Source organism: Callorhinchus milii, unplaced genomic scaffold (assembly GCF_018977255.1).
Source record: "Callorhinchus milii isolate IMCB2004 unplaced genomic scaffold, IMCB_Cmil_1.0 Scaffold23, whole genome shotgun sequence".
Taxonomy (NCBI): Eukaryota; Metazoa; Chordata; class Chondrichthyes; order Chimaeriformes; family Callorhinchidae; genus Callorhinchus; species Callorhinchus milii.
Genome location: NW_024704764.1, coordinates 1,080,215 through 1,104,028, shown reverse-complemented (window position 1 = coordinate 1,104,028; position 23,814 = coordinate 1,080,215). Strand labels below are relative to the sequence as shown.

Sequence of the window (23,814 nt, the reverse complement as noted above, 5' to 3'; positions counted from 1 at the left end):
GTACACCTACACATACACAGTCACTACACTTTCTAATAAAATCCATTGAAGGGATTTTGAGACGTTTCAAGAACGTGATAAGGAGTTATATCAACTGCAAAGATTATTGTCATAAGGTTGTGTTAAGTTTACAGTTAAAACAATTTCACACGCATTCACACTGGCAGTGTTACCAGGTGTGGAAGCACTGAATCGTTTATATTACGTTTTTTTCCCAGGACCACCTCCACGTTGTTATGAGTTGAGTTTGTCGCCATATCACTGACTTCGAAGACGGCATTGGTGAAGAAAGCAGCAACTTTTTTTTTGCAATCTTGTAAATATCTTTATTACCAAACAAGTCCCAGACACTTACACACACATTCAGGAATTAAGGGGTAAAAAGTTTCCATCCGGTGAAAGGAGACACCACGTGCTGTCTGGGGATGGAAGGCATTGGACCTGTGAGAGAAACAAAGGGGAAAGCTTGAGAAAGCTGCCAAAATCCACAAAGCTTTGCAGTTCATTGCTTTCGAAACGAAACAGTGGTGGTTTTTTTTTCGGTTTGGCAACAAATTCATTTTAAAGCGATCTTGTGAAAATGCGATCTGGACAGATCTGCAACCCCCCCCCCCCCCCCCTCCCACACACACACACACACACACTGCGACTGTAAACTCCCGACGTTTTAATTAGTTATAAAACAATGGGTGAATAATTGTACAAAGTGGCGATCGCCTTGACGAAGTCTTTCCAATTCCAAGTAACTTGGTTTGTAATCGTAGGGTTTAAATGCATACCGTTTGTGCAAAAAAAATTTTTTTTTAAAAAAAGTATATTGTTGCTAAAACGACGTTATAATAAAACTTGTCTCACGGTTTTAAGTTGACTGCACTCTCGAGTGGACACAATCACATTTCAACAGCGAGAAAAATGCTGTAACAAAACGCTGTTAACCTATTAGTAACTCGGGGTTGTCTGGGAAACGGTAAAACGAATCTGCTATTTAAATAACGCGCAACTCTATTATTTCTGGTTAAATATTAACTTTACCTCCATTTTAAATTATTTTTTAGATTGAATGTGCACATTGCCACGCTTCCTCTGCTCTGCTATAAACGTGGTCAGAACAATACTAGTTCACTGTAGAACAGTAACACAAATCAGAGAGTAGATTCTTGGCATATTTTCTTGAGTCAAACATTTGCTCCTAAACATTAAATTGCCAGTAAAATAAAATCTAGTTTATTATTTTGCGATTAAGATAATGAGGCTTCAAGTGGTCATCAATTAGAAGTTCCGACATTTCATGTAATAATATTTAACATTTCCTTAAATCATATAGTATTTCCAAAAAAGACGATCCAGCCCCATTTATCCTCATCTTTGATAATTTTTGTAATTTATATTTTAATGTAAATCTTTTGAGGTGGAGGTTTTTTTAAAGTGATTATAAACAGTATAGGCGATGCTCATCCAGGCAGATCTTAATCGCATACGCAGAGATAGGGGACAATTTAATAGCCATAAATCTGAGTAAAGTTGTCCTCGAATCGTATAATAATTCTCTGGGGGAGGGGTCGAAATACAATTTTGCAGCTGATGTAACCCAAGAGCTAAAAAGATCCGGCGCCATATTGTTGGACCCCCCCCCCCCCCCACCACTCACCCCCAACCCCACACACATACACACACACTGACGGGGGAAAAAAAGCTTCCCATTAAAAAAAGGTTTAACATATTTAACCCATTGGCGCCCTATTGCAACACTACAGCCATTCAATGTTTCTTCGATTTCGTGTTAAAACTACTACGTCTTTTAACGCATCTATTTGAGCTTCTGCTGTTGGGATTTCTAGTTGCGGCGTTATGTATTATAGTAACTGCCCCATACATGACAGGATTGTTTTGGGGATTCTGGCTCTCATTTCACTGTCTGTCTCGAGTCAATTAAAACTGCCAGAATGAGAACCACGTCATTCTTCTAATCTTCGTGCAAAAATTTTAAAAAATATATAATTAAAATTAACAGTATTCATTTTACTTCTCGCGTTTTATGAATAAGAATTCATGAATATTCACTCAAAAAATTAAATCATTTAGAATTCGAGAGTGCTAAATTACCAGGAAAAAAACGTAATCGTTGTCTGGTTCAAAACATTAAAACCATGCCTCATTATTATTCTCTCTCGCTTGCATATTAACCAATTATTTTTAGTGTAAACAATCCCTTGTATTGCCTGTCTCTGATTTATGCTGCTGATTTTCGAGATTTTATGCCATGTTTTGAGGCATATTTTAACACAAATCTTTCGTTTGCACGTTTAAGTACAACATTCCTCTCCCTGAACATTTTCAATGCCTCAGTTTCTTCAGAGGGCTGTGCAAACTCGCCCTTAAACACTTACACCCACACACGATTAACAAACAAAGGTTACTAGGCCCCAACACTACCCACACTGGTCCTTTCTCCAGTGAAATTGGTACAGTTATATTTTCCTTTAAAAGCCTCGACGTTAAAAAAAAACACTTTTTTAAACGTATTCCCTTTATTTTCTCTCTCGCGCGGATTTATATTTATTTATCCATTATGTATGTTAGTAGCTTTACATGAAAATAAACGCCTTTTCTGCCCCCATGAACATTTTGCAGGAAGAATGGCCAGACTGACTTCCTGGTATTTGATATGGGAATGCTGTCAAGCTATTCGATGGGGAAAGATTGATCGTTCAGGCCTCGCGTTTTTTCTTGCAGCTCAGTTTGCTTTTCAAGAAGAATTTTGTCGCAACGCTTCTGCCGAAATAAGTTAAAAAAAGAGTTAAAAAAGACCCCCAAATAGCTATTTTTTCAAAAAGAAAAAAAACTTGTTAATTCAAAAAAATTTGGCATTTGGTAAAATTGCAGTCTATTTTCAATGACTCTCAGACGAAGTTTTCGATTGTGGGAGTAAATAACCTTTTTGGAGTTAAAAAATGCAATAAGTGTAGCAACGTGTATAAAGTTAGATAGAGCGAGAGGTAAACATAAACGCTGAATTTCTGATCAAATAGATTTAATATTAAAAACAAACGTGTTTTGAGGGGGATAAAAAAAAAGCTCACTAGTTTCCTCCTGAAATGCTTTGAAATCTCCTCACCCCCACCCCCCTCACCCCACCACCAATTAAAATGCGATACTTACCTATTTCGGAAAAAAAACTTTTTCCTTTGAAAAGCTAACATTTCTGTCCCCCATCGAAAATCGGCAAAAGTAGGTTTTGATCATTGTGTCCAAGATCAGAGAGGCTGATGTCAGGGGTTTGTAACTTTCATACAGGCAAATAGCAACTGCGTGTCTGCTCTGGTGAAAGTACTATTTTGTGACTGACCGACCGTCTTGTCAAAACTTTGAAGATTAATGAGAGACCTTGTTAATCACTCAGGCCGCCAGATATTAGGAACATTTCATCTTCCCTGGAATGCAAGGACCGTATTGTGGACTGAGCTGAATCTTTTTACGAGACCAAAAAAAAGCGTTTAAAATATTGCAATTTATAATGGCGTGAATTATTGAAGAAATCTAACGGGTCAATGTAAACTCTGGCGGTGGGGGTGGGAGGGGGTGGGGGTGGGTGGGGGGGGGATATAGTGGATTTCTTTCCTCGACTTTTTTTGGATCAATTGTGGAGATAATCCTTTCTTTTTCATTAGACCCTAAATTGCCATTGGACAACGCCAATCATGTGACAAGGAATTTGGTCCAATTTCGACCAAGTCTTCAGTGTAATAGCGGAAGGTCCCCCCCAACGCCGTGTAATATCACAGATACACAATTATTGTTTTTCTCGGCCCACCACGTCCCTAACATTCTCCATTCGGGGGGTAAAGGAGGCCATGAATTTCGAGTTCGAGCGAGAGATTGGTTTCATTAACAGTCAGCCGTCACTTGCCGAGTGCCTGACGTCCTTTCCCGCTGTCGCCGATACATTTCAAAGTTCATCAATCAAAAACTCGACGCTTTCACACTCGACACTAATTCCTCCTCCTTTTGAGCAGACCATCCCGAGCCTGAACGCCAGCAGCAGCCATCCGCGGCCAAACCGGCAAAAGCGGCCTCCCCACGGCCTGTCCCGGTCCGCACCCCCTCCTCCGGGCACCGCCGAGTTCCCGTGGATGAAGGAAAAAAAGTGTTCAAAGAAAAGCAGCGAAGCGCCTCCACCGCAACCGACCCCGGCCCTGGGGTGCACTCAATCGGCCGAGTCTCCGACAGGTCTGCCCACAATCTACATTCCCTCTTACTGTCTAGACAACTTGCTAAAATTATTTTTTTTATATATATATTTATATATTTTATTAAAAAAAAGGTGCAGTTCACAAACCTTCAACGTGACATCTAATTGGTGTGTGTATATATCGCAAAATGTGGTGTCGATGGCAACATCATATAAAGCATTCGGTTCATTTGTAATTTTATTGCACAGTGATTTATGAAATGCTTTTATAATTGTCTTGACTGATCCTAGTGCTTGGGCTGTAAAAATGCTGATTTATTGTAATATTTTATTTAATGTTATTTTAATATGCGATTTGTCTTAGATTGTGAAAGTGGTTATATATATATATATATATTGTAGCTATGTCATTTACATTTTCGGCAGCCATGTTCCTATTGAGCAGAGCTGGACTGGACAGTGGCAAAAGCTACAGGATTGCCTCACAAAGAACCACACTGTCAATTTCACATTTTTTAAAAAAAGACTGAAATGATTTGAATGCAATTTGAGTGAAATTGGCAAGAATGTATTTTGGGGGAAAACAATTTGAGATTGCGGTATTTAAATCCCTTTCAAAGTACATTTCAAACACTTTCTTTCTGTTTCCCCCCTTCACTGTGGTCTCTTGTTAGAAGTACATAGTGATCAAGATAATAGCTCCGGCTGCAGGAGGTTAAGGACAGCCTACACAAACACTCAGCTCCTGGAACTGGAGAAAGAATTTCACTTCAACAAATACCTGTGCAGACCACGCAGGGTGGAGATTGCAGCCCTGCTGGATCTAACCGAGAGACAAGTTAAAGTCTGGTTCCAAAACCGTCGGATGAAACACAAGAGGCAAGGACAATATAAAGAAAACCAGGACGGGGAAGCCGGTTTTTCCAACACACCAGTAACAGAGGACGAAGCAACAGAGACCTCTCCTTATAGCCAGCCTATCGAGGCAACAGCGCCTTATTTAGACCACAAAAACTCCACTGATCAGGCGAAAAAGCAAAGCCAAAACACGCTCAGCAAAGAACTCCAAAACCTCCAGGATCTGACTATCTGTGCGGGCGACAAAAACAACAGAAGCTTTCTACACCAAACGCCCACAGCTGAAAACGGGTTTACTTCAGGGCAAGATTGTATAGCTGGTCTGGCCTATCTCAGCCCAGACGCCCTCGATCTCTCCTCATTGCCTGATTTAAACATGTTTTCTACGGATTCTTGTCTTCCGTTTTCCGAAGGATTATCTCCCAGCTTGTGCTCCATCGACAGCCCCGTGGAACTCCCCGAGGACAATTTTGATATTTTCACAAGCGCCCTCTGCACAATAGACTTACAGCACCTCAATTTCCAATAACATTTGGAAAGATGTAGACAGTGTAGACGTTGAGCCATGTTTAACCGAGTTCAGTATTTTTTTTTCCGTTTTTCATTCTAAGTTACAATAATGTGGAATAACGTGTCTGTGGCACAGGACAGGAATCATCCACATTAAATGTATTCTTCAGCCTTGGTGTGGAGTCTACGAGAATTGCAGTCTTTATTTGCACAGGTATTTAATTAAATGCGAATCTGATTTAGCTTTAGTTTCATAAACAATATGAAATAGTCGGAATATTCAAAGACAATGCAAACAATTTTAGATTCCCCCCTTTTCCCGCCTACTCAGGAAGCACATTTGAAAATTGTATTTATAGCAAGCTGCTTTCTCCTAGCGTTCCAACACCGCGACTGTGTCCTGGTCTTTATGTTTCGGAAGTAGCCTATTTATTAAAACAAACTTTCAAATAGTGAATTTTAAATTATTTATTGTACATTATTTTCATAGGTGAAATAAAACTTAATTCTTTAATGAACCTTCGCTGTGTGTGTTGTAAGGATTCTTGTGTATTGTTATCAGGGATATGGACTATTCTGTCAATACTAGATTGCTCACACGATGCTCACTGTAACTGGAAAGAAAGATTCAAGGAGGAACCCCCCCCCCCCCCTCCACCCTCCACAATATTTCAATCTAGGAACAAACGTCCATTAGGCACTCAGTCCATTTTGAAGAATTGCAACTGGTTAATAATGCTGCGCGTTAACAGATCTTAGAAGTGTTTGTATATAGCTCCGTAAATATGGCCTTAAACAAAAGGGATCAATAATTATACATATAAAAAAAGCTTTCTTTTCTTACTTTTGTATCTCTTATTCGGCCACTTATCGGTAGTGTGAATTTTATTAGTTTCGTTATTGTTTTTTTGTGTTGCAATCAAGTTTGACCAAAACCCATTTATAAAAAACAGCACTAGTGCTGAGATATTATTTGTAACGGTGTCTTTGTTGGCTAATTGGTTATGCAAGGATTAAACAAAGTGATTTCCATTTCCCTGATTTGTTTTTAGATTTTTTTAAAAAAGGCCCAAAGATGACTATTTTCACATTTATTTTAGAATTTACAAAGTTGAAAGTGCAGTGCACACAGAAAAGGAGGCATTGCAAACACTTAAAAAAATGTAAAGATATTTTTAGCAGATGTCCTGTTGGGCTCAATTTGCTCTTCCCCTCCCCCCTCTCCCCCACTCCCCCCTCCCACGCACACACACACAGACACACACACACACACAACCACCACACACGGACATCACTGAAACACAAGTCAGACTTTAGCTACTGCTGGCTGATATAATTTAAAAGAAACTTCTAATGGGGATCTAACTATTTAATTCTTGCACAAATTATTGTACTTCAATCAGGTTTAGGTGGTGTGAATGCTAAGCTCGATTTACTGAAATTTGTCCCTGCATAAATGCATATATGAGAGAGTGAACCCTTCGCTCCCCCCCCCCCCCTCCCCCCACCTCCCCCTCCCACCCCACCCCGAAAATATACAAAACAGGACGTGAGGAAATGAGAGAAAAACAGATTTAGGGTAAAAAAAAACATAACAGAATGCTGGTATGATATAAGCCAGAAGGGTGAAGTTACTTGCAGCGCGAGTTGGAGCACTAAAGCAGACAGGGAAAGCGAAAGGAAAACCCTTTCCAAACTTGCCAGAACATCATCAGCAACATCGATCATAACTTCATTTTTTATTCTCAATTGTACTCCACTTTGCAGCCTCCACGCGCCATGCCAAAGGAGGTTTCTTTACAAGATGTTTTTTTTTTAACCAAACTCATACATCAAGCTGCTTTGCGAATGAGGGGGGTCATTGGAGAAATCAATCGCAGTGACACAAAAAATAAATCATATTACGTATTTGCCCAGTCACGGGTGTTTTGCAAGTAAGACAGAAATTTGGGAAGCATTCAAACATAGTCAGAGGCAATGTTACACCAATCAGTAAGTCTGGATGATCCAATTTCAAAATGGCAACCCAATGTGTTCCACACATAAACATACGCGTCAGTGCTGATTACCATTTTTATTCCAGGCTAATTTAACATGTATGCTTCATCTTTTTCAGAACACTATCTTAAACGCTCCCTTTTTATTTCTCGCTTTGAGCCTTTTTTTTTAGTAAACCATTATTAAGAGCACAAACCGACCCTTTCGCAATCGAATGAGCTTTCACCTGTTTTTAACTTTTTGTGAACATTTAGCTGAACATTTTATTCGACATTTATTTCATTTTGTTTATCTATTTTCATTGCATTATGTTGGATTTGGTGTAAGTATGCTCCCTATTTAATAAGATAATTTTGTTCTCGGATCACAGCTATAAAAAGATATATTAAAAAAANGTTCAGGGAAATGCGCTTATGTGGTCATCTGGGGATGGACAGCATTTATGGCCTTTCCATAACAATGGGTCGTTTTGTTTATCAATCAGGCAAACTGCAGTGTCCAGAGGAAAAAAGAGAGGCAGAGAAAGCGAGTGAGAAGGAGAGAAACAGACATACGGAGACAGAGAAAGGGATCTACAGAAAAAAAACAGTTTCCTTGGCAATTAAAAAAATAAGAACAGATGACTAACGTGGATGCTTTTCCACTGGTGTTTTTTTTAAATATACGCTAAGTACAATCCAAGTTGCAAGGTTTTAGGAACTATTCGAATTATCATTTTTTTAAAGGAATTTTGTGGTTTTCCTATTTCAATAAATACATGACAGCTTAATTGAGTACAAACTCCTTCAACTTCCGTACGCAGCCCCTGACATGTTATCAATACAAATCTCTAACGAGCGCCTCTTTACATAGCATAATGACCAGTAAAACTTGCTTCACGTCCAGAGAACACGGCAGTGACAATTGCAAATCAATTCTACGCCCACAGAACAGCCTTAATAAATGGAAACTAACCACTCAATCCGCCCTTCCCGAAAGACATTTGTATCCCCTTTATTTATCCTCCTACTTGTCAATTTCTGATCGGGTTCATAAATTCAAAATCAATGAACAGTAGACATATGTCTACGTACTCTGGATCATTCCCGAAATAAAACTTTAATATTGTTTCAAAAGAAATACTGTAACATTAAATAAAAACCGTTCAAAATTGTTCATAGTAAGATAAGATATAAATCAAGATTGATCAGTGTTAGATATTGTATTTGCTTCTGTAGCATCTAAAAATGACCCACAATGACCATTCAATAGTGCAGTAGATTTCGTTTGCACATCAATGTGCATATTGTGTCCCAGTGTAAAAGATACTATTACTTGTCTATTTCGGATTGGGCACCGAGCCATTGAAATGTGTAACACGCCTACTTTACTCCTCTTAAAAGTATCTGTATTTTTTTTAAAAAAAAGCAGTTCTCTTCCGAAACACATTAAAGGGAAATGGTAAATAAGCAACTAACATAAATACAATATATTTATTTATACACTGATTCCCCACCACCACGTCCCAGAACAATATGGTCCAATTTACAATAACCACAATTTACATAGTTTCCGACAGCAGTGGTCCCAATATTTGCCTGTGGGCAGTACACTGGAAAACAATCGATTATATTTTAAAAGATTGTAAAACGGATTTCACACGCCACTTCTTAAGATTCTACTGAGAGACAAACATTTTTTTAACACACTGGATTGGAGATTATTTTAGACAAGTCTGACCAATGGAACCCCAATGAAATTGTGCATGGACTTTGGATCCGAGTATTGAGAAAACCAGGAGCTGTAGAAGAAATTGTGTCTGTGTGTGTGTGCGTGGGGGGGGGGGGGGGGGGGTGCGGGCCTGGGGGGGGGGGGGGGGTCGCAGTATATCTACTGTATGAAGGAAGCCACCGGATCTTTACTGACTATTACCTCATATTGTATAGTGCCCCCTTAAGTCGACAATGGGGTACTCCTCCTATCAGGGCAGGGAGGGTGTTCATTTTCCAACTGTACAAAAAAGGCAAGGAAACACGAGGAATATGTAGGACAAATCAAGTTTAACTGAGGTTTTTTTATGACCTTATTTGTGTAGACTGAAGTGCACTAAAAGTAATGAAATGAATTCACAGATTAGATAGTGGACCACATGTCACCCTCTGGGAGAGAGATGCATTTCGAGGGACATAGCCTTAAAAATCAAAACTGCGACAGGACTGAGGTGAGGAATGTCTTCACACGAAGGGATGCGAAGATTTGAAATGCTCTGCCCAGAAGCTGTGGTGGCACAATCAATAGATATAACACATTAGTGGAACGGGCTGGATGGGCTGAATGGTCTCCTATTGCCCCCGTTTTCCTAAATTCTTGTGCATTCAAAACCTTTTGCACGAATATAGCAGGAAAATCGTGAAGTGGGAGGAGGGGTGGAAGGGATTAACTGGATGTCACATTACAGTTAATTTGGGAGCCCACAATGAGGGGTTAATTCTTCCAATCACACGGAATCGGAAAATATTGAAACCTAAAGAGCGTGCCTCGGTATTCTGGAAATCACCAAGAATTGCAATTCAGAGTTAAAATATTGATCGAATTTTCACTCTTTCTATTTCAAACCAAATGGATCTTTACTCAACTGAGGCACAGACTAAAAGCAATCCGTTGGTGATAACCCACTTAAAGCCTGGTTCTCCAGTTTCTCCCAAGTTTCCCTTCTCGAGTCTCATGTACACATAGCTATTACCACAACTGTGAGCACATCTATTTTAAGCTTTGAATTTGATTAGATAAACAGGAACACAATATATAGTGCAATTGAGACATCGTGAATCGGATGAAAATTTCATAAACTTGGGGGTATAATGAAAGTTCATTTTTAGATTCTTTCGTTTTTTTTTAATGAAAACAAGCGAGGGGAGTGCGTACATATTTTAAAGCGAATTTAGCCCCAAAGCCTGTAAGAGGATTGGAAGAGGATATTATTGAATTGATTCTCATAACTGTCCTGGACATGTAATTAATAAACTGAACTGCATGCTGGAAACAACGATTCATTTCTGTCAACCACGTTCTGTCCACTAATGTACAGTTCGAAATGGAAATTAAAATTTTATTAAGTAAGGGTTGTCAGTAACGTTATTTTCAAATCATTAATTAAATAAAGATTGTACGGTCAGGGTGCAATACTGCACATAATCTATTTTGCTGCAATGCATTAAGTGGAAAACCCAAGCATCTAGGCTCACTACCGTCCAGGCAAAAGTTAAGCTCGTCAAAGTTTTACTCGCTAAAACCCTTTATTCCACCAATGGGGTCAGTATACACCTCACACTGTGCACAGCCAGCTGGTAAATGAACACTATTTATGCTTCTCACTGGCAATCTAAATTACACTAGCACGTGTTAACCCCCACCACCTCAGTCAATGGAGGCTCTGGTACAAGAGTAATACTGTACTGTTTGCTATCAATAAACTTTCAGAGTTACTTCAGCATCGTACGACAAAGTAAACATTCGTTTCAAACCTAACACTTAGTATTCAGCAACTACTTTGGGTTAGTTGGTGCGAAGTACATTCTCAGTAATAATTCAATCTCCTGTGATGTATCTCAGGTATGGCTGATAGTCTTAAAATACCCATCTCTCTCTCTCTCTCTCTCTCTGCGTATCTTCTCCCTCTTTATCTAACTCTCCACGCTATATCTCTCCTATATCATGTTTGTGTCTCCGCCTCTATGGTTGTGGTAAGCAGTAGTAAAATGAAACGGACATCAAAGTATTTAAATTGCTCGCTGCCAGAACTGTCTCTGACATATGGATCCACCGACTGAATGAGTGAAGGCAAAAATAATGTTTCTTGAATTCAGTGACAGTGATAGGGTATCATTATGTAGAAAATATAAGCACTCCATGAACCTAACAGATGGCGGGCGACGAAACAGCCCGAATGTCTAGGTGCAACAGTGACACATCACATACTGTACAATTAATCTTTTTCTGTTAACTGAGTAAATTAGTATAATTGTAAGCCTCGGGCATCCAGCTAATCACCACTAAACTGTGTGTATATATCTGATAACTCGGAATGTAAAGAGAAAAGCATCTTATTATGTCCAACATATTAAATGTGCTTAAATGCTGGGATAATACCATATAGCCTGACAGCGAACAAAACTCAGTGTTGGGACCATGTGTGGGATGGCCTCACGTTTGCTTTTATCCAGCGTGAACCCTTCACTTTATGAAAGATATTATGTCACTTTCAGTTCCATTGGTTCTCTGAACTAAATAACTTTAAATGGGTAAAACATGTAAAGCACCCCCTGATTACTATTTCAAAACTTCAGCCTGAATGCTGGAACCAATGAGCAATGAAATGATGGATTTCTCCCTATTTCTGTGAGCGGTCCCTCTCTCAGGTAGCTTCGAGCTCCACCACAAGATTGAATTATATAACAGTAATATTTCTCAATCAATTTTTTAAAGATCCAACCGTCTATTCAACTTGCACTGATTGATTTATCATCTTATCGACGAATTGATCAGATATACTGCTTTCCCAAGACAGTCACTTATCTTGCAGCACTATGGTTGTGAGCCTGTTAAATAAACATTATCTCTATTTTAATTGTCTAAGTATAGGTTGATCTCCCGAACTATTAAATAGACACCGTCAGGCTGACTTGGCAGTGTTGTTTCAATGCTTCTCTGTACAGTTTCGCGAATAAACAAACAGGATAAGTTTAATATTGCATTTCTAAATGTAACTGATGGTTCTCATGGCACATACTGGTTTCCAGCGAGTTGCAAAATTGGAACAAAAAAGATAGCAGTTAAACAAAGTGCAATTCGTCCAGCCTATTACGCATCTGTATCACAGTCTTATGAACCTCTTTATCAAACATCTCATGGGACACATATATTTCTTTTAAAAAGTCATACAGACGCATCATATCGTTTAACACAGTACAGCATTCGCAGAAAGATCATTGCGGTTCATTCTCAAAGCAAATAAGTTATTTTAATGACCCCACATGTACTGTAGCGGCCTGTTTATCAGTGCTACTGTCATAACGCTGATTAATGTACTTTACCTTGGGTTTAAAACAAAGTTTGAGAATGATGTTAAAGCAGATCTATATTGTGATGATTTGTTTTTGCAAATCAAGAACCCTGAAACAGGAGACTTTGGTCTTTCAAAACTGCATTACTCAAACAATCACTCAAATCAGGTACACGTTAAAATGGACTAAATTACCTACTTGAGAATTGATGTATTTCGGCGAGATTTTGTACCCACGATTTCTGGGCAGCTGTGATACATGGTATGACCAAATCTTTTTAACACTTTAAAGACAATGTTGAATAATTCCAACTTTCTCTCCCCACCCCTCCCCCCCCCCCCCCCCCCCCCCCACTCCCCCTCCCCCCCTCCCCCCCACCCCACACTATGGTCGATCTGACGTATGTGTTCCTATCAGATTGATGCGAATAACTGTGATTGAAGGCTTTTGTGATGTAAATGTCACGGGTGATGGATCACTCCACAGAGCTCACTACCATCGGGAGGTCCTTTGCCATTGGCGACTCGGGGGTCACGTGAATGTCCTCCTGAGTGACATCGTTTGATCGCCAGTCAAGCCATGGGGGAAGTTTACCGGTTGACATAGTGCTGGGGGTTGTAGGGGCAGGGACAGAATCCCGAACAGGTTGATCGTCCATCACTGGCAGATGGACAATACCAGGATGAACTCCTTCTTAGAGTATGCAATTTGTAATCGTGGGACGAGCGCCTACTCACCCAAGAGTTACCACCATTCAGAACAAGGAATAACAGCTTTCGCTCCCTGTGCAGGTAACACTGACAACAGTGATGGACGATTCCTGGCAGGAGGGAGTGGGCACATTGCACACCAGCATCAGCACCAGCCAGCCAGCTATTCGCATCACTCCAACCTGGGAATCCCATTCGCCAATACAACCCCCACCAGCTATACCAGCCAAACCTGCAACCTGCCTTACAATCACCATTATTTTTTCAACCAAGAATCAGATGGGGCGTACATTCAGACCCCGGGGTACACTGGCAGTATACCATCCCCCGGCAATCCCCTGCCAGACAACTACTCTGGTGTCTCAGGGTCGGGTCAGTATCAGCATTCCTACGGCCAAGAGCAACAGGGCTTGATCTTTGGACCTACACTAATCTGTCTCCATCTCAAGAAGGGGAGAATGAACCATCGTGCACCTCTGATTCATCGTCGTCGGGTCAAACGTTTGACTGGATGAAAGTGAAAAGAAACCCACCTAAAACAGGTCAGTGCAGTATAAACACCAACCTCTTGCCCGGACTGGGGGGAAAATGGCGAGAAGCCAATTAAAGCTCCTTTCAAAAAGTTTTTTAAAAAATGTGAATCTGCACCACCTTTCCATTGGTTGTTTCACGCTGAAGTGCTGCAACTTTATTTTCATCGCGTTGCACTAAATCATTTGGTGACGCCTTGCTCCCTCCCCTCGCGTCTCTCTCTCTCTCACACACACACACACACACACAATTCCCTCAAGATGAACTGATTTTATGAAATTGAACCGAATCTGACAAGTGGAGTCGCTGTGGAGTGGAACATTTTAGTGGTCAGGTCTACCCTATATATATAATAATATATGTATACATATATAGGGTAGGCCTGATGTATATCTACATCTATAATCTCCATAGTGGCTAAAAACGTAGTATCACCCACAGGTTCCACTTAACTGCTTCAAGTGCCCATTTCTTTGCTGATCCGCACTGGTGCACATCTCAAATCCAGTGAGTGTTCTTTGTCAGACCAGATAGTTGGACTATAAAACCAAACATTCAGAATTTGTTTCGCAACCAGCTAAGTAAGGGTTAATGTTCTGTTCATTTCAAGTCTTTGATCTTCGTTCAATGAAACAGTTTGTTTTCAGTGTAAACCCCCAGTGCTAATGTTTTATCTTTGCTTCCCTTAAGTTCCGGGGCATTAAGTGCTGATTTTTTTTGTCTAATGGAGGGTTCCTCTTAAAGGATCGATCTAATTGTTTTCTCTCTCTTTTTTCTCAGCCAAAATTGCTGACTACGGACTTGGCGGTCCGCCGAACTCGACGAGGACCAATTTCACCACCAAACAATTAACTGAGCTGGAGAAGGAATTCCATTTTAACAAGTACCTGACCCGGGCCAGGCGGGTGGAAATCGCTGCCACTCTGGAGCTGAATGAAACACAGGTCAAAATCTGGTTCCAGAACCGCAGAATGAAACAGAAAAAGCGAGAGAGGGAAGGATTTGGGCCTCTCTTCTTCACTAACACTGCAAAGGAAAGCGGGGATGGGTCAGACAAGTCCTCGACACCCTCTCCCGCCACCTCTCCCAGATCATCCACATCAGAAAACATTCACACTTATAACCCAGGCGAAAATAAAACGGATAGATAAATCTTTAAATAAAAGAACGTTTTCCCCCCCTGCAATTCCTTGAACTCTCATGTTTCTGATGTTAATTGTCCTCCTTTTTGTGTTATCGCGTTTGTAATAAACTCAGGGAATTAACTCCAAAAAGTTAGGTTTGCACTTTCCATATGTTTACAATGCGGATATCCCATGGTTTGCTGCCAATCGCTGTTATAAGAGATATTATTCACATGGCCCATTGAGTTGTATATATTTTACCCTTGCAACGTTAAGAGTATTTTGCCTCATTGTATAAACTTTACAGGAGTTTGGCTTCACCCAGTGTTACTGCAGACACGATGGGCCGAATGACTCCCCTCCCCGTGTGTTGAAAGTTCCTATGTTTCTAGGTGTAGATTTAAATCCATTTGTATGTACATTAGCATTAAAATGGGATTATATGTATATATCGGATATTGACAAGCGCACCTCCATTCTGCAGTTATGGAGATCTGTTTTTCAGAGATCTGTGTTTATTTGAGATTGCACTACTAATACTGTTACAGGGTTATCGACAACGTCACTTGTTCCGAAAATGAATGTTTTTTAAATATATATAAAAAACAAGCGTACGATTCAGCGGATATGCAATACTGAAAATGTGAAATACTAATCTCTCATTCGTTCACTTTTCTGACATTTTTAATATTTCTGTTATTCAATCAATGTTTTGGGGTTCTGATAAGAAAATATGTGTCTGGAATTTCCTCCTCACTGGACGAATGTACTAACGACAACACTGGAGAAGGTTTGCCTTTTCAATTGCTTTTAGCCCCCGTTTTTTAGCCGAAATCTCTTGATAATGAATGTAAGGTGAATGCGAAGCACTGTGTGATGTGATGACGGGATTCAGGTTTTGCTGAGTTTGTGATCACTTTTGGGTCTCAGCCTCATAAGCGAGACTCCCAGTGTGTTATTGTACATTCGCAAACCCTCGTGTTAAAACTACCTCATTGCAATAAAATCGATTAATTATTATAAAACGAGTGTTTCTTGATTACTTTCATAACCAATGGTCTCCCAATAAAGGACGAGTTAAAGATTGTGCATCTGTCCAGAGTTAATCTTTGAAGGACCTGTGATATCCTTGACAATATAATTATCAAGATTCATGTTTCGTTTCCTTTAATTATTTCACTCTGATCATTATAAAGTATTCCATCCTCCAGTTGGTAATCCGTCTGCTGTCAGATCCACTATTAAATAAACCCATCTACCAATCCAGGCCAGTGCTAGTTGCTTTTGAAAATCTGAAACTGATATGAAATTGACCAAATGGTAATTGAGAAAGGAATTGGATAAAACTTCCCTACAACAGATATCCCATTAACGACAGCTATTAATTAACAAATAGTTCATCCAATGAATGTAAACATTAATCGAATTTCAAGAAAACGTTCTTTTGGGGTATATATCTTTCATGAACTGCATTAAGTAAATAGTACTTGGCGATGTCTCTTAAAATAATTGTATAGAGAGAAGCGAGGAATGCAACAGCAAACTCCGGATGTCCCCCTGACCTTTTTACCTCCAAACGCCTCTGGGATTTACAAACAAGTCAACAGAGTCCCCTGAAGATGACACCATTGTCCCCTTTTCAAACAAACAACTTCTAACTTTCCAAAAACGCTATATTCTGAGAGTCAGATAAATGCACTGATAAATGGATACACCAGGTAAGAGTTAGGACTAGTGAGACTAAACATGATCAATAGGTACTGAGAAATACAATGTCTCAATGTATAAAAAGCAGGTGATCGTTTGAAAGTATCTAATAAACCAGAATGGGCTCTGATTTTATCTCTCTTGATTTTGCTGTCTCTTTAATAACAGAACCCTCATTAAAGCGCCCACACATTGATTTAAAATAGGCACTTTACATCACTCACTACTTCAATAAACAGCTTGTGTCTTGGCTAAAATGCTCGTTTTCCTTTTTGTGCGACAGCCCATGTTAAATTCAGAGAGAGCTCGTTTTTATTTGGAGCTATCTAAATAGACTTAATTTGACAAATAACCCTCTGCGTATCTTGCAGAGGTGCGCGCACATACACACACCTACACTCACAAAACCACGCATACACATATACTCAGTAACGTGTACTCGTAGTTATAAAGTATCTTGCACACACAGTCTCACAAATATCACCATGAAACGATGCAGTCACATATATACACTCACAGACGTATTTACAATATCAAACACGCAACTATATTATATACACTGATTAACGTAAACACATGTAAAGTCACAAACACTTGTATACGTACACCGACACATTTGGGTGTATTTTCATGCACGTTATATATAATATATGTATAATAATCCTTGCATTTGATATAGTGCCTTATCACATCTTCGAGACGTCTCAAAGCACTTCACAGTATATACTGTAAAGTGAATTGACTATATTTTGTGGGCGAAATATACAGTTTGTGTGTATGTTATATATATATATGTATAACATATATGTAGCATATATATGCTACCTATATATGTTACATTTATTCATACAAGCAAACCTTTCGCTCCAAAATTCAGCCACGAAACAAAATAAATTTACAGCTCTCTGCCCAAAGTATAACTCTTGTCATTCAGACCTGCTGTTAATTTAACATGATAAATCAGTGTCACAGAGATCAACAGGCCTCAGACTGACTGCCTGCAGGATGACGTTTTCAGTTTGCTGAGCAAAACACAGGAGTGTCAAAGCGAACGAAAGTTTGCATTTGCAGCACAGGCGGGAAAGTAAAATGTATTTTAACAAAACGCTGAGATAGTTATTCACTGTGAGGCTCAGAGCAGTTGTATAAACGTTTGCGTTTCAAGTCTAAATTCTCGTGCACCGATTAGCATTCGGCACTGCGACATGTTCACACGTCTCTCGGTGATGCTACAAAAGCTCCACCGAAACCGCCTGTGCGAACAATACATTTCACTCGTATGTATATGTTAAGGAACAATGATGTAACCCGGGAATCGGTGCTGATGTGGCTTCTGGTGTTCAGCATAACAAAAGATAAAAAGCGACTCCCATTGAAATCCAGAAAGTGTCTCCGGAAACAACTGCAAACTACTGTACTTCTCCCCGGCACCGGCACCGGGTTTAATTGTCGCCCAAACTCGGTAAACATTTAAGTTTTCGAGAATTAGGAACCGGCCCAACTGTTCCTCGATCTCCCTTCTGATGAAGCGCTGTCACTTATTCAACACAAGTTAATTGTTAGTCTCAAAAGTCAGCCTTTTGTTTTGTTTCAGCAAACGGGTGATCACTCGTTTAACCCCTTCCCCTCTCGTAAGCATTTCAAGCATTTGGGAAACGGGTATTGGCCCATATTTCGCAAAGCGATTGTTTGGGAGGTATAATTCGTTTAATATTTTAGGAAAAGTCATATAAGACCCCCCCTCTCTCTCTCTCTCTCTCCCCCCCCCAAAAAAATAATAAAAAGTCAACTATTGGCTTTGGAGTTCACCTCCAGTAAACTGGAAATAAAGGGACTTCGGACTCTCTTAAAGTCTTTGACAACTGTAGGACGATTTTTTTTGTGTGTAAAAAGAAGCGATTTCAAAGGGTGAAGGTTGTTCTGAGCGGACAGGGCCCTCCGCCATCTGCTCCTCACAACTCAGTGTTAATTGCGCTTGTTTTGTAAGCGCGTTTGCCCTTCCCATGTGATGTGAAGTCAACTCCACTCATAACATTTCCCAAGGCTTCTTTGATGGCAAGTGATCTTTTTTTGTCATCCCTGTTGCTGAAGTTGGAAGTGTTTTACTATTTAAACTCTTAAACCTGACATTAATATTCAACTTGCATTTGTTCAAGCAAAATTGGGGTGGGATGGGGGAAGGGCGGGGGGGGGGGGGAGCTGGAAAAAAGAGCCACTGGTTGTCTCAATTCTCTCAACGTTTCAGTTCCCGCACCGAATTTAACGCATTATTCGCAATAAAATCTCAACTTCGTCTTTTCGGCACCAAATGGTAATTTTAGCTTCGACAATGTGTACAGCGCTTTTTAATAATGATAATAATAATAATACTCCTTGTATTTGATAGATCGCATTATCACGTCTTCGAGACGCCTCAACGCTCTTCACAGAACTTAGTGTAAAGTGAACTGACTGTGTATTTTGTGGGCGAACTTGCTTTGTAAATTATTTCGGGGCAATCGCTGGGAGTGAATAATAATAATAATAATAATAATAATAATCCTTGGATTTGATAGAGCGCTTTTCGCGTATTGTGGACATCCCAAAGTGCTTCACACTAAAGAATGATTATTGTTCTTCCAAAACCAGTAAAATGTGAGCAATACTGGAAGACATCGGGGGCCAAATATCATTGTACTATAAACCACGAGGAAAACGTCGCCTTTACCAAGTATGTAACATGGAGTGTCCAAAATATAATGTGGATCTCTATTGTTTTACATGGTTCAAGGTCTTAGTTCGGTCTTATCCTGAGCTGTTATGTTAAAATATGCCAATTCTAAATCAAGACTGATCTAACACTTTAATGAGTTATTGAAAGATGATTCGACAACAGCAATGTAGAAATCAGTCCCATCTTATTACGAGTGAAACATTTGGTAACACCCAATGAATGATTGGTGTCCTGCTTTAAGGACCAACATCTGAAAACAAGGAGATGTAAATTTCAGTAGCCAGACGAGCTGGAGGAAACGGATTTTTAAACTAAACTGAACTCCATCATTCAACCGCACGCCCTCATAAACACACACACACACACACACACTCGCTTGAACGATGAGTTTCAACTCGTGTTTGAAGAGAAGGAGTGGGGGGCGCCCATGACAGCGAGTTTCTCGTTTTAATTACTGATCACCACAGGTCCCTTTGTCTGGAGCACAGGTGAGGGGAGACTTTTACACTGAAAAGGATGCGGAAGTATCTGTACGCTTTTCAGCTCCTTTAAGTTTACATTTGCTTGACAGGACCATTTCAGCCAAACCATCAGAAGGACTCCTTCCAATATTTACTCAGGCTGAAAGGTTTGCCCAGGGCAGCCACAAGAACCCCGCTCTGCTCTCTCTGCTCTGCTCTCCTTCTCTCGGGCTCGGTTCACCGAGAGTTCAGGACGAAATTAATTCACAGTCTGGGTCACCCTTGATTAAGCGTTTCTGGCTTCTGGCTCAGGGTCAGATCTGGGGTAGGCGAACCTTTCTCGCTGTTTTTCCCCCCCCCACCCCTTTCCGTCCACGAGCGAGGCCGTGGAATAAAACAAATCTCCTTCGTTTCAAACGAGCCTCAGCAATTATTTGGAAAGATTTGGAAGTGACACACGATACAGAACAAATAGCAACTCGTTTTAGATTTGGGGGGGGGGGGGGGGGGGGTCAAAGGTCGGACCTTGGCTGAATAAATGAATAGTTAATGATACTTTATTGGTGACTTTGACCACGCCTCTGGGAGGCAAATTTTTGAAATTCCAAAATGCATTTTTATTCTACGTTTAGGGGGATTTTCGATGATCTGCGGCGAAACCGTTTTAATTATTTAAAGAACTCCTGACGTATTACATCAAAAAAAAAACATCAATATTTGATATAAGCCAACATCGCGCGGCTAAAGAGTAATATTCCACGCAAAGTCCACCTCAAATGAATCTGTATCGCAGTAATGAATGTTCTCATTTGGCTTTTTTTTGTGCTGGGGTCAAAAAAGCTACGTTCCCATCTATCAAATAAACAAGACGTTACGGTAATAACACGGGAGAATCAAGGCCCGAGCAATATATTATTAAACCCATAAATTCTTATTCATTATATTATGAAAAACAGGAGGGGGAAAAAAGAAATGATTGGAAGAAAACATATCCAGCATTTGAAATTTAAACATTATTTATCACAGATGATGAATATTTTCTTTTTCATAACAAGATTGTCATCTCAATCTATTGAAGGGATAAACGGAACAGGTCAGTTAATAATGATAATAATAATAATCCTTGAATTTGATATAGCGCCTTATCACGTCTTCAAGACGTCTCAAACTGCTTCACATGGTACACTGTAAAGTGAATCGACTGTATATTTTGTGGGAGAAACAAATTCGGGTCTGAATTCAGTTTTTAATTGTTTTTTTTTACATAAACGAGAAAGCCGGATATGGCGCTGGGAAGATTTTTTGTAAAATTAATTTTAAATTAAAAAATCGGTATGAAAAGCTACCGGAAATTTCTGACAACAGAAAGCTCCTGTTTCTGTCGGGATCCTGAAATAGAAAGAGATTCTGGGTTAACTAAGTGAGTTTCCGTTCAATTTGAGCCATCTATCCCAATCTAAACCGACAAAACCAGCGCTGGGTGTCCAGAGTGATAAGAAAATGCTAATAGTTCTGAGCAGATACAAAGCTCATAGCATTAAATTTAAAGAAAATGCGTTTTTTGTTTCCTTCTTAACAAAACCATTTGTTCTGCTTTGTGAGAAAGACTCACCGAACCAATTTTACATGAATATTTGGGTCAGGAAGAAATTCTAATCTTGAGAGCACTGTTCCTGAAGATTTGTTTCGTGGTTTAATTAATTATTAAAGTACTGTAATTTCAAGATTGAAGATTTTTTTTAAAAAAAACTGCAATAAAATGGAAAATTTGCACCAAGGTGTTCCATCCAACCCTGCAAGCTTATTCCGGTGGAATAAGTTTGATTAAAAAAAAACTTCCGCAATACAGTGTGGAATCATTTCATCAAAGACATATTTCTAGTCTCTGTTGGGGAGTTGCTTTCGTGGCTATTCAGCTACTAGTGTTGGTACTATTCAGATGCTTTCCAGGAATAATCACTGCATAAGAAAATAATAACGAGAAGGAAAAAGAAGTGACTTCTCTCTCTATAACCTGCCTCCGGATTTTGCTGTGGCGTCGCGGACAGATGTGGAATGACAGCTGTCTGTCTCTGGACAGTCACAGAGTTATCACCTGACTGGAGGCTGTGCTGCTGGAGGCACTTTTATTTGTGTGTACACCTGTACAAACAAGCACACACCTCCGGGAGCAGGTCTCAGGGCAAACCAGTCCAATCGACATGCCCATCTCTGCAACGGGAAAGAGATTATATATATATATATATATATATATATATATCAATACCTACATCATAAACAATATTTACTACTGCTGATAAAATTCCATCTTAAAAAAAATTCTCATTGGTCGGACAAGAGGATAAATCATATAATTATGCGCGCAGTTCTCTCGCTCTGTTTGGCTGTCTGTCTGTGCTAAGTGGAAAGAATACCCCTTGCATTTGATATGCCTCCACGCCACAGGATTTGACTGCAAAGTGTAGTGACTTTGCATTTTGTTGGCGAATGAGGTAAGTCAATTCGCGCACAGCAACAGTCAAACCTTCCAAAGAAATCTCGAATACTGTACCTGGATGTACAGTGTATGAATTCGGAGCAAATCCATTTTAAATGCAATCCAACAGAATTTTAATATTAATGCAATACAACACAAAATGCGTTACAAATCAGTGACCAACTTCTGAGAACGAGGTATCTCTGAGGAGACCTTCAACCCACCATAGAATGGGCGGATGAGGAAGCTGCGTGCAATCTGTAAATGCAGATTTTTTTTTGTTTTTAAAAAAAGTGAATATAGTTGGTTCTGTTTCTCCAAAAAAAAAAAATCCTGCATCCTCCGTCGCCTAGATTCACGCAACCTGTGTCTGATAATATATCCCGAAGCCTACAATTGTTAAATCAATTCCAAATAATGTATCCTATAAATATATCTGCAACTCTGCAGTTGGTCAATGCTCCTAATTCCGTACACCTTTAATAATACTGTATACTCCAAATCCCATCATTGCTATATGTCCAGATTGATGCATTCCATAAATGTACCCCCAAAATCCCAAACCCTTAGACTGCGAATAAAGCTCAAATCCTGAAATCCAAGAGGAGAGGAAATTATTTCCAAAGCGGGAAACCGATACTTGCTTTAAAAAGTGCAGATTAACACTGGCAAACAATAACTAGATTTCTCATTGCGTTTTTGCGTTTTGTTGGGAGTCAGTATTTTGCAGTGTATATTTTTTGCGGTCTCATCCTCTGCCTTATATTTGCTTTTGCTATCTTCCTTCCACATTGAGGACCGTACTTCAATTCCCCAAATTATCTCTTGCCAAAACCAAAGGCTGTTCAATAAATATTTTCCTGTCCGATTTTTTATTTTTTTGGTCAATGGTTGTAAAATGCAATTACGTTTCTTCGATAAATAAAGCGGACACTCAGTGGTTTGTCTTCCGAAATTGAAACAGCGGAAGGAACTTCCCCGTGAAACAAACACCACTGGAAGTACACTTATCAGTCAGTTGTCGACCTGTTTCATGTGAGTTTCACGAATCCATCCCGTTTTCACTGTTGACAAACCGATGCCATTCTCGGAGGTCAGAGGGGGCAAAGGGCTGATAGAATATAACCTGCACAAGAGTGGACTTTAAATACATACCCTGTTCCGCCCACAAAACATAGTCAATTCACTTCACTGTATATTCTGTGAAGGACTTCGAGACGTCTCGATGAGGTGATAAGGCGCTATATGAAACGTAAGGAATATTATTATGTTATTCCAGACAATCCCTCCACTAAAAAAATGTACAGGACAGTGGCAATTAAGCAACGAGTAGGTGCAGGGGAATCTCCTCTTGCTGATGTACTTGGGAATAACATTAGTTCAATTCCATAATGATTAAAAACGCACAGTATTTGAATTTTGAAACGGATAATCAAATGAACACGGAACATATCGAAATATGAGGAAATTTCAAACTGCCCGGGGGTGTCGTTTG

The 23,814-nt window shown here is 39.7% G+C and overlaps 2 protein-coding genes and 1 long non-coding RNA gene across 3 annotated transcripts; 2 read left to right on the top strand and 1 right to left on the bottom strand.

Moving 5' to 3' along the window:
- Window positions 1–299: 299 nt before the first annotated feature.
- LOC103185714 lies at window positions 300–3,553 on the bottom strand. The gene is made up of 2 exons (XR_488672.2): window positions 3,160–3,553; window positions 300–441 (listed from the first exon to the last, which is right to left on the bottom strand). It is a non-coding gene; the product is annotated as an uncharacterized LOC103185714 (long non-coding RNA).
- Window positions 3,554–3,739: 186 nt separating this feature from the next.
- On the top strand, window positions 3,740–6,075 carry LOC103185725 (homeobox protein Hox-A2). Its single transcript, XM_007904377.2, has 2 exons — window positions 3,740–4,227; window positions 4,864–6,075. The coding sequence occupies exons 1-2, from the start codon at window positions 3,852–3,854 to the stop codon at window positions 5,574–5,576; spliced, it is 1,089 nt and encodes a 362-aa protein (XP_007902568.1). The 5' UTR covers window positions 3,740–3,851; the 3' UTR covers window positions 5,577–6,075.
- A 7,189-nt stretch (window positions 6,076–13,264) lies between these two features.
- hoxb1a (homeobox B1a) lies at window positions 13,265–14,989 on the top strand. Its single transcript, XM_007904378.2, is given in 3 exon segments — window positions 13,265–13,721; window positions 13,724–13,849; window positions 14,619–14,989. Coding segments are annotated over 3 exon segments (954 nt in total).
- The last annotated feature ends 8,825 nt before the right edge of the window (window positions 14,990–23,814 follow it).